The sequence below is a fragment of the Rhipicephalus sanguineus genome, chromosome 3, assembly GCF_013339695.2.
Source record: "Rhipicephalus sanguineus isolate Rsan-2018 chromosome 3, BIME_Rsan_1.4, whole genome shotgun sequence".
Classification (NCBI taxonomy): Eukaryota; Metazoa; Arthropoda; class Arachnida; order Ixodida; family Ixodidae; genus Rhipicephalus; species Rhipicephalus sanguineus.
In genome coordinates this window covers 154808569-154820326 of record NC_051178.1, presented here as the reverse complement: position 1 = coordinate 154820326, position 11758 = coordinate 154808569, and the positions used below count along the sequence as shown (strand labels likewise).

The 11758-nt window shown below is 49.6% G+C and overlaps 1 protein-coding gene across 1 annotated transcript in view; it reads right to left on the bottom strand.

The window, feature by feature from the left end:
- Positions 1–352: 352 nt before the first annotated feature.
- The window catches only part of LOC119387505 (sodium/potassium/calcium exchanger 2), a 261407-nt gene continuing 250001 nt past the window's right edge, over positions 353–11758 (bottom strand). The window contains exons 7-11 of the mRNA XM_049413531.1: positions 11470–11664; positions 10283–10438; positions 7777–7896; positions 3731–3867; positions 353–1141 (exon numbers count right to left, since the gene is read on the bottom strand). Of these exons, the coding sequence (XP_049269488.1) occupies positions 880–1141; positions 3731–3867; positions 7777–7896; positions 10283–10438; positions 11470–11664 (870 nt within the window). The 3' untranslated portion in view covers positions 353–879. The remainder of the gene's footprint in view (positions 1142–3730; positions 3868–7776; positions 7897–10282; positions 10439–11469; positions 11665–11758) is intronic.

Below are 11758 nucleotides of genomic sequence, written 5' to 3'. Positions count from 1 at the left end.
AACATAGCGTATTTTCTTTCCTCGCCTCTTGTCACGCGTATGCGATGATCCGCGAAGTTGCGAACTTAGCGCCGAAACGCTGCCCTTTTCATCATCATCATCATCAGCCTGTCTACGCCCACTGCAGGGCAAAGGCCTCTCCCATGTTCCGCCAATCAACCCGGTCCTGTGCTTTCTGCAGCCACGTTATACCTACAAACTTCTTGATCTCATCTACCCACCTAATTTTCTGTCTCCCCCTCACGCGTTTGCCATCTCTTGGAATCCAGTCAGTTACCCTTAATGACCACCGGTTATCCTGCCGACGTGCTACGTGCCCGGCCCATATCCATTTCTTTTACCAGCAGCTGCCCTTTTACCAGCACTTAAAACACCTTACGAAATAACATTGTGCCGCAGTTCTTTTTAAGGAGACCGATCTTACGGCAGCCAACGCATTCGTAGAGTCGAATGGATGCCTTGCAGCCATGCTTGCAGCTTTTGAGGCGAAGTCCCGTGCCCGGCAAAGTTCTGTCTGAGGAACACGTTTGCGTTGTGACGATCGTGGTCGATGATTGGTCGGTCATCGATGACGCCATTTTCTTTCTTCTCCCGTCGAGTCGCGTCTGTTCACAACGGCACACGTAGTGGTGCACGAGCTCGTCCAAGCATCGCACACGCTGTTCCTGGTCCGAATGGCTTTCGCCCCCATGTATTGCTGCGGGAGCGACGGATGGTTTCCCCAGTGTGGCACGTCCAAAATTGTGTAACGAGACGCAGCGTCTGACACATTGCGGCGGAGGAGGACGCATGCTTTGTTTTCCCTTTCCCTCGTCGCATTGCGCACAGTTGAGGAAGGTGGTGAGTGAGGGAGAGGGCGCATGCGGAATGCGGGAGCCTTCATCGGAGCCTCAGGTAGTTGATGATGTCCGTGCAGCGCACCACTTCGTACTCGAGTATGAGGCTGCAGGCGATGAAGACGAAGTAGAGGAAGAACATGACCATGGCCAGGCCGACGTTCATGCGCCAGCGGAAGAGCGCGATGGTGATGATCACGAAGAGCAGCATCATGAAGAGGATGAAGATGGAGCAGGCCATGCCGCTGCTGCTCACTTTCACCGGCCCGTAGATCATGCACGACAGCAGCCAGGGCAGCGGCAGCCTGCAACACGGCACCGCCCACGTGAACAACGTGTACACGCACGGAATTTTGCACTCGAAGCGTGAAAACGAGATAGGCACACGATGACAGACACAAACGAGCGCGCGCGAGAAATTCGGAGGAAGAGGGGGAATTGGCATACATCACATACATTACATTATGTATCTAATTTACATAATGGTCATGTATGATTGTTGTATTTCCTTATTGCACATAATCGTTCTGCCCCCTCCCTCCTTACCACCACATGGTACAGACAGGAGGTGAGAACTCAGTCGAGTGGACAGCCTCTCTTGATTTTCGCATTCTCCATCAACATTCATTAATGGAAACTAAAATTATTATTTATTATTATCATCGTCATCATCATTATGTGTAAAACATTTTGTCATGACTCATGACTGTCTGAGACGACGGCCTCTCATTCAATGACATTCGTGGTGCTGAAGCTGGCAGTAGAGCTGCGCAATGATAAAGTCCGTGATCGCAGGAATATGCCACATGACTTGCACTAATAAACTGCAATGCACTCGGGTAATTGCAACAGTGGCGGAACCGAAGCACGCTGCAGGACGGCTACCGTGCGTTTCTGTGTCGCAGTAGCACAGAACGCACACGGGCCTAGTGCTTAACGTATAACGCGAAAAAGAGTACAGTTCTTAGTGATCGACCTAACGCATAAACACCTTTTTTTTTTCTCTTTTATTGCAGGCAATCTGTGGAAATATGTATGTATCTGTAGCAGTATGTATACACGACAGGAATATCTCAACAGGGAATGCCATGCTCGGTTGTCCGCAACTTGAATAACAACGACGGCTCGTTACGATCTCTTATCTGCGAGGTTATCGCTCTATAATGCGGCGACATTGTTTTTCAAGCCGGGTACTTGCGCCCACCGTAGCCGTTTACCCACTAATCCGCGTTTATTTTCTTGCATTCAGGAGTTTTGTGATCTGGTCGGGGTACTAGCGTACGCATTTAGAAGCCCTTTGCGTTTGATGCAACACGGTAAATGCATACGAAACACGGCGTGGTAAACAATGACGGTCACTGAACTCGGAGCAGAGTTGCTGAACCGGAACGCCGGCACGTTGTTTTGCTTGAGAAGAACGGACGGTGTTTGAGGGTGTTCACACGCAGGGGTCGCTTTCTCTGTCCTCGGTGAAAAATAGCCCTCGTTTTTCCAGGAAGTTGCTGCGCTCGACATTGAACGCTGACCTATAATGCACACCAGTTAGAGGAAAGTAAATTTTGTCTCTCTCTCTCTCTTTTTTTTGTGCAGCTGTCAACTCTATCATTACAGTACGCAGCCTCAATTTTTCGTGGGATCCACAAGTAAATAATTATGGCACCTATTATGCGACGCGTTCAAACTTACAAATTCTGGAGTTTAACTTGCCAAAACTACAATTTACGAGGCACACCGTATAGTGAAGAACTCCAGATTAATTTTGACCTTGTGGGTTATTTACCGTGTACCTATATTTAATTGCACGGGTGTTCCTGCAGTTCGCTTTCATAATAATTTGGCCGCATTGCCTGGACACCGAGTCAGCCCAACCGCTTATGCAAGTTGAGTTCAAAATTCTGGAAACCACGGGAGCGGGTCCGAAAGTGCCCCTCTGCGCCTTTTGACGGCTGCATGGCTAAGTAGGACAGTGCGTACAGCGCACGCGCATTATTTTCTACTCGCTTGATCGTTTCATCAGTGCGCCCATAAGACAATTTGTGCAGCGCATAAGCTGCCACGTCTGTTGTCGCTGTGGAAGTGCCGAGCGATGACATCGCGATATATCGTGATACGACTGTACGGTCGTACATATCGGGTGAGTAAATATTGCCCCAGTCTGCAACTGAAGTATTGGCCTACCCGCAATGATGGCTTAGCAAACCATGGCGTTGCAATGCTAAGCACTTGTGCGCGAGTGCGAGCTCCACATACCGCGGCCCCATTTCAATGGGGGCAAGGAGAAGAAGAAGAAATAGTACAGTAAGAAAGGCAGGGAGGTTAACCACTTTATGACAATCAGGGCAAAATGCAACAAAGTCCGTGTGCTCTGATTTAGGTGTACGTTTCGGAGCCCCACATTGTCAAAGTTAATCCGTACTCCCCGCTACGGCGCAAGATCGTACTCAGATGGTTGTTTGGCACGCCGTACTCCAGAATGTTTAAAGGTTCACTTAAAGCTTTTCAGAACATTGTACAGGTAGATTTCGCCCCGCCACGGTGGTCTAGTGGTTACGGCGCTCGACTGCTGACCCGGAGGTCGCGGGATCGAATCCCGGCCGCGGCGGCTGCATTTTCGATGGAGGCGAAAATGTTCGAGGCCCGTGTACTTAGATTTAGGTGCACGTTAAAGAACCCCAGGTGGTCGAAATTTCCGGAGCCCTCCACTACGGCGTCTCTCATAATCATATCGTGGTTTTGGGACGTTAAACCCCAGATATTATTATTACAGGTAGATTTGAGATGTCGCTTGGAAACACACAGAAGACGGGCAAATGCTATAGTTCGTACAGCATGTGATAGATTGTCACACGTGCGCAGTTCGATGGCGTCGGATCGGCGCATATAAGAGGACTCACCCAACGGCCACGTCGAAGATGTTGCTTCCGACGGAACTGGACACGGCCATGTCTCCGAAGCCCTTGCGGGCAACCAGGACGCTCGTGATGAGGTCCGGAATGCTGGTGCCCGCCGCCAGGAAGGTCAGGCCCATCACCTGGCAACGTGCGTGTGCGTGTCACTTACCCAGGAAACGATAACGTTCCTTACGCCATAACTTCGAGACGAATGGTGCAACAGAGTCCATGCGTTATTGTCGCGAAAGCAGAGCGTTACTTGGGCACGTGGGAACAACGATGTACAGTCGGTATCAAAAATTTAGAGACCACTAGGTCTGAGAAAACTTTATATTTCTCAGCAATTTGTGACTGCATTCTGTCAAACTGCACAGTACGTGTTGTTAGAGCGTTTTAGAAGGAGCCGGAAATCTATGTTCAAAGCTGCCTGCCAAAGAAGCGAGAACATTCAGCTTTTTCTTGTGGTCTCTAAACTTTTGAAGCTGGCTCTATGCGCGTAAGGCCAGTGTTTCTTGCGGAGCGACATTGAAGAGCGAACGCCTCGAGAGTGGTTCTACACAGTCTGAGCACTCCAAATACAACCGACGTGCCTTGCTAGAATGCTAGATGGCTCAAGTTACACGACAGAAGAGCGTGCCATAACGCTGGAATCGAAAGGGCGTTTTATGAAATTGGTGCACTAACTACAGGGCTGATAAGGCTTCGGGATGAGACCCACTGCATAGTTTCAACCAGGAGGATCAACGACAGACATGCTACCTCGGCCTTCACTGACTCCTCATATCACACACAACGACTGTGCTCGTGATCTTGTGCTTCCTTGCCGGTTAATTTAACGGTTTAGCGTTTAAGACTAACGCGCGTAAAAGGAACGATAAAGTACCACAAAAATATCTGAAGCCCTAAGTCCGGAGATTAGGATAATCCGCGCGTTACCCGTGGTGGTGATCGTCCAAAAGTGGTCAAACGATCACCGTCACTGTTTTAAAGGGGTCATGAACCACTCTTCCAAGTAATGATCTAATGACCTCAGTATCGGAGTTCACTGCCTCCCGAACCGATTGCCGCAAAAATTTCTCGAATCCGTCAAGAATGAGCGGAGTTACGGGGGTTTGGCGCACGCTCCCAGCGCTTTCTCTCTTTTCTCGTGCCGACGAGCGCACTGGAAGCTAGACAAGGAGGGATGGCACGGGGGAGCGAAGTTACGTCAGCGCGCGTCATGAAACGCGATCGCTCTCCCGCTGTGATTCGCGTGCGCGAGTGCGGCTACCGTGTATTGAGGAGTGCGGCGCCGGCAAGTGGCGGCACCCTGCGGCAAGAAGCGCATCTGATCCGAACGCCGCTCTCGATTTACGTCGGCTATCGGCCAATAAGCATGCTATGTCTCTTACGACGTAAACAGGCAGATCCGCGACGTAAACTGGCAGACACCCCGCCCACCGAAGAGAGTGAGAACCGGCCTCTGTTTGAAAAGAGGGCGCCTGAGGAAACGGCAACTTCGCGCTCCGCTTGTGGCCTTTACGCGGCGCGCACCACTGTAATATTTGGCAGAGCAGTTCATAGCCGTGTCAGCTTTCCGCGGGATGTGTTTTTTCAACAAGCCCAAGGGGTGCTTCATGACCCCTTTAAAGCGAAGTTTATTTTTGTGAAACTCTCCGAGTCTTGCTGATCATGCTGCTGCTGCTAGTGAAAGTGACTTCCGGGTAGTCACTCCCGGCCTTACATTTGCTTCGGTCTTCCCTTCCGGTAATAACATCGCTTCTGCTTACAGCCAAGCTAAGGAAGGGATCAAACAAGTTCCATCAGAAATGATCGCCGAGAGCGGAGACATCATACCCTTATACAGAGAGTGCGCAGACAGAGTGGGCGGGCAGGCATAGAGTCACTGGAAAATCAGAGTACCGCAAAGGTAGGCTGCACGCGGGCAACATTGGGTGGCGGCGGCCATGTCCCTTCCAGACCGTCCGGCGCGTTGCTAGCGTGTGTTGCGAAGTGACCGATCTTTTAGCCTCAGTGCCGTGTTACGCTCGGCAGAACGGCATTATGTGTGTGTGTTTCTACAAGAGGATATTAGAAGTGATTTCGAGTCATCGACAGGTATGAATCGACTGCGCAGTTAGCGGTGTAACTAATGAAACGTACGGCGAATGTGGCCATGTGCTCGCGAACTCTCTTCACGGCTTCATCGGTCTCTTTTCGTGTCACGCCCGGGCGTGTTCGCTAGGTCCGGATCTGTAAATATAGTTGCATTAGCGCAGTGACACCGTGCGAGATGCCATTTACTTCGACATTTGGTGAATCTTGACTGTTTGCGCTAGCTTTGCAGTCGGTGTTCAGGTTCACTGCACTCGAGAAAGTTATGGAACAACATCGAGAACATTCAACATTGCGTCCATCGACTGATCGCTGACGCATACCTTGTTTGCGCACCGTGCTTGCTGTACAACTGGTTGATATGTGTAATAGAAGTTGTGTGTGTACGGTAATTGGAAGTTGTGCGCGACGTCTTGATTCGGAACGCCAGCAGCCGTACGCACGGGCGAATCGGTGTGTAGTAGGTAAGGTGCATCTTATCTTACGATACGTAGAAACTAGGCCATCAAAAATGATTGACATCACTACTTGTTTCATTTCCTCTTTCTTGTCTCCTTAATATTCCCAATGTTGCAATAAATTTACGGATATTTTGCTGTGCACATGTTCCGACAAACAGTTCTTTTTTTGGCGTTGCCAGCGCGTAAACAGCTGAGGTTTGGTTTCTGCACTGCTGCACTTTTTTTTTCATAATGCACTCTTATTAAAACTTCCTCGGCACGGTGCTTTGTGTTCTTTTGATCACAAATAGCACATCCAGGAATTTTTAAAGCGCATGCTACTGCAACACAGTATGTATATAGGCCTAGGGCTCGCATAAAATCGACTCCTTCACTGCGTGGAATCTGCTTTTTTTTTTTTTTTTTTTTTTTTGCTGTGACCATTTCTCACTAACTATACAGTATTTTAAGGGTACGTTCGGTGCAATGCAGCCTTAGCAGCATTTTTTGCAACAAATTTAAAAATACGCTTGATAACATTGCCTTATACCAAGTTTATCAACAGAGTTCCACGCTTCTGTTTTGTGCAGTGCCAAAGATCATGCCACAATTGCCTTCAATGTATAACAGTAAACAGTTATTACTTTAATAAATCTTCGATTTCGCTCTCGTGCGTGACATGCTTATAACTCGGATAGCATGCGTAATCTGTTCAACAGATCGAGATATAAACAGCCGAGCAAATAGAAAGGTATGTAGTTTTCAATATCGCTGACCATAGCGAACCGAAAAGGTGAAGTATCCTGTCGCATAAGATCTTTTCCAGCAAAGTTATTGCAGTTCACTGCAGGAAGGAGTGTTATTCGAGGGGGGCGAATTCATTCAGTCCAACTATGCAACCACGTAGAACGGCGCTCTTTTGACATTAATTTTTCCCACACGGCAAACGAGATTCCCAGAGTAGCTCACCAGTAACGTTCGATTGATGGTTTCTGGCATCTGCATGCAGTGGCGTAGCCAGGGGGTGGCACACCGGGCCCGTGCCCCCCCTCCCCCCCGAAAAAAATGTCTGCTTATGCCCCTGTCTGCATGACGCTTTTGAAAAAGCGACAAAGTACTTCTGGGGACCGTAGTACTGCTAAATGTCCGGCCACGCTCTGCATTGAACGCGCCTGCCCCCAAAGCGCTTGGAAGGGATATGGCGGCGAGAGGTCACGTGATGCGAGTAAGCCAATCGCGTCGGCGGCGGCGCGCGGAAAACAGATGCGATACTCTGAAATTTTTCCAGTGACTCTAGGCAGGCAGAGAAAGACACGTCATGTCAAGCGCGTCGGAGCATTAACTGAAAGAGGAATCTGCTAAGTAGCTACGGTGCACTTAGATTCCAACAGGGCGCGTTAGTTGGATCTCCTGCTACTTCTTGTTTTGCTTATGGTACAGCTTTAGTAGGAAATTCTGCGGTATAAACGAAAGAAGAATCTCGGCGTATACATTACGAACGCATGGCGTGCATACCTCGGTGGGGATGCCTAGCGTTTCGCCGACCACGGTGGCCCACCAAACCATGAGGTAGGAAAAGATGGCGATCCACGCGATGCTGCCCAGGAAGGAACCGGCCACAAACTTCACTTTCTCCTGCGGCGTGAGAAGAATGCACGGTGTAGAAAGAACAAAAGTGAAAAAGAGAAAACCAGAGCAAATAGTGGCCGAAATGTTAGCCACGCGAGAAACAGCGTGGCAGTTCGCTCGCTGAAGAATCAGCGGGGCTTTACGGCTCGAGACGATCGGAACTTCTCTGCTGCGCAGCTCAGGCCCGGAAGGGCGCTCCCGCCGCTTTCTGTGTTGGTATGCCCGTGCACGCGCACTACGACCAGTGCATCAGCGGGGATACCGGTGCAAGCTTTACCGTAAAAAAAAGAGAAAAACAAACAAACAAAAGGATTTACTGTTTTTTTTTTGTTTTTTATTCATGGCTTCTACGCTTTTTGCTGTTTCTTTTCGAAACTCAGCTGTATACTTGCGATCTGTAGGTCTGGAAGAAGTAAGAAAAGAATGGGAAAAAAAGAGTAAGGCTGAGAGAAAGTCGCGAGAAACCGCCTTTATTCATGGCTCTGTCACTTATTCCGATAGGCTGCCGTCGCTGCACACACACATATACGGCTCTGCGTCTCCTGTCACCATCCCACCCTTCTTTCTTCTTCCGTTATTTCGTTTGCTTCGTTTAAAACGGTTTTTCAGCCGCCTTCGACGCGGTGCCTTTCGAAAGGAATATATTTCGCCAATATAATAGAGCGTATATAGGCGGCCGGATGGGAGATGGAAAGAAAATAATAACGGCTACGAAACTTTTCGTATACTCTTCCGCCGAGGGAGGACTTTGTCGCGCGCTGTCGTCGACAGCGGGATAAAATAAATAAAAAGAAGGAAATTTTCGTCCCCTTTATTATATAGCGCTGGTGGCATTCTCCCCGCGGTGCAGAGACGAGGCCGGCGGCGTTAAATTATGCATTCGGTTTGCGCTGAACCGCCTCGTGTGCAGCTCTGGCGCGCGCTTTCTTCGGGGCAAAGCATCTTCCATTGTTGTCCTGCTCTTCAGCTGTTGCTGACATTGCGTTTTTTTTTTCTTCCTTAGAAAGGGCGTGCTTCCCAAGTCTCGTTGCAGGTCAAGCATAACCAGCGGCGGGCGCGTGCATTACGCAGATTGTTGTTTGTAGCCACCCAACACAACACCCCCCCCCCCCTTTACCCCTTCCATGGAGCGTCTGTTGCTGAATATACCGTTTACATCGGTTTACAATGTCGTAAAAGGACAAAGCAACTGTGTGTCGACGGGTGAGGCGTGTATCGAGCACGGACAGAGCGACATGTTTCGAGACTGCAAAGAGGGCAGCAGCGAAGAGAGAAATACAAATTTGCGCTTCGCGTGTAGTTCGAGCGAGTCATACCAGTACTAAAAGCTACAAATCCGATGGGAGCTGCGACGAGCACACCGTATAAACGGCACGTGCGTGCGTGGGCGCGCGGGTGCGCAAGGGGAGTCGTGTTTTGTAACGCGCATTATGAACGCTGAAAAGCGCAGAGCGCGTTTGCCTGGCAGCCTGGTGTGAATGAATGCCGTTTGTTGAATGTCGGGACAAGTTTTATACTGACTTAGGTCATGGACTGTTGCAACAACTGCATTATAAAATAGGAAAATAGGCTGTGAATGTCAGTGACGGGAAAGAATTACGCGAGAAAGAGACCCAACACTTCCGAGTTCTAATGTTAGCTTATCTTGTTTGAACGGCAACTCCCAGCAGCCTGATAGCTTTAGGGATTCTAAAAATTCCGTCTCATCAGTCAACGCTTAATGACGGAGTTTAAAAGGCTGGTAGTTTGCATGTGCGTCTGGAAGGAAGAAGGGTGCCCGCCTTAGCCTTCGTAGAAGCAAAGTTGACTATAGTGAGGCATGGACAATTAGCGGCGTGGCTTCGGTCGCCTTTGCTGAGGCACCTCTTAACGATCTTTGTAATGGCGCGACTGGTTTTGAAGCCAATCAAGCCCAAGCATTGAAGCGTGAGTAGCAATCACCTTCATTCTGCAGGGCATTCCAACGCGTATTCAGTTTAGCGAGGCTAAGGAGGTGGCGCCCAGAGTTGCAGCTTTTGAAGTCGACCGGCATTAGTTCTCAGACTGGGTGACTGAGACGGAGCGAGAGAGAGAGAGCGGGAGAGAAGGAATGTACAGCAAACTCCTGCTTACCTTCTTTTTGCCCCGTCTCTCATTTGTACATACATTTCCAAAGTATATATGTACTGATATCAAACGACAGTCCCGTACATTGATACGCACACCGTGACGCGAACTTGTGTGCTATACTGCTGTGCCTTCTGTGTGTCAACGAACAGCCCCACATGGCATTTTCTACATCCTCTTTCCTGGTCCCATAATCTATGCGCTTCTTCCTAAAATGAGCCAACGTCACCTCATTTCGCCACAACTAGTCGCAAGCACTCGGGTTCGGCTATATGGGCGCACTCACCGGCCTGCGTACGTCGGGCATGGTGAGCCAGAGAGGGAAGATGATGGGCGCCAAGACGACGTAGTTGAACCGTTCGCGCCACGTGTCCGGCCAGGCGACACTCAGGGGTTCGTTGGTCTCCTCGATCGTGTCCGGAGGAAGCTCCTTGGCCGCCTGCTGCGTGTAGTACAACAGAACAGGCACGCCTTCTGAGCGCTCCGCGAGGTGTACTATCCCGATAATAAGGAATGCGAACATTGCGGCGTCTACGCACTCCGCTGTTCCCATTTCTTTTTAAGCGGTTGCAACGTGGCTGGTAATGAAAAGACACTAGAGTCATCCACGATATATTCAAGGGTGATTAAAACAAATGCGAACAGCGGAGCACTAACGAGCCGCGCTGTTCGCCCCGGTACGTTCTCGCAGGAACATTTCGAAAGCCCTAAGAAAATCCCGTATACAGTGCACGTGTGAGCACGCTAAAGTACTTTGCAAACACTCGAAGGAGAGCCCTTATCTTGTAATCTAAGATGCCTTCCAACCTGTAAATCAAGGCGCTACGGACTGGCGTTGGTTATGTAGCTGTGTTGGATAAATTTACCCCAATGAAACGTTGTTTTCTATTTTGGATCATGAACAAGAAATATGTGGTGTAAACGCCAGTTTGGAGTATCGTCTCACATCGTCGCGGTATTTACATGGTTTAAGCGAATTGAGGGAAAGCTTCGGTGATAATGATTTTCGTGTTTCAAAAGAATACAGTCATGGCATCTGCGTAGTCCCTAGCAGTGACTGCAAACTTGTGTAAGTATGTAGGTATGCATTATTCTCGCACTTTAGCAGAAACTGTGCCAGAACGTTTTCGAAGGCATTTCGGATGCAAGACTTCAGTTGAAGTCAATCGCCCGGTTCGGTATATTTGTTTACTGGCCTAGCTTTGCCAGTCTGATGTTGCGAAATAAAGGCTATGTACATTTGCCTCAGCTCTAGTTCGAACTAAGTAAAGACCTTTTCAGGCGTCTTGTGAAGTCCGTTTAAAATTACGTTTCCGTGGGTTTATCACTTATAGAGCGAAAGCAGGAAACTCACGCTGGTGTGACCCGTTTTCGTTTTAGGTGCCATTAGTCTGAAAGCAAACTCTTTGGCTTTGGAGGGTGTTTGCTGAGCGTCCACGCATGTAATACGGGACGAATACGCCGTACACCTACCACGGCCTGCGCTGCTGTGGCGCTGTTGTATCCAGAGTCTGGGAGCGCGGAGGCGATGGCGTCACCCGTGGCCGGCAGGCTGGGCGATTCGATGGACTCCTGGATCGGTGCTGGCCGCTGGTGCAGTATGGCGACGCCGCCTCCGCTCGCCGCCGCCATCTTCTCGCTCAGGTTGGACGTTATGGACGAGTCGCTCTGCGCACATTTTGTTTTTTGCTCGCATCCTCATTATATAACTGCCCCGTGGGTGTCGTTATAGCTAAAGTTTGGCTGAACTGGTTGCCGGCCT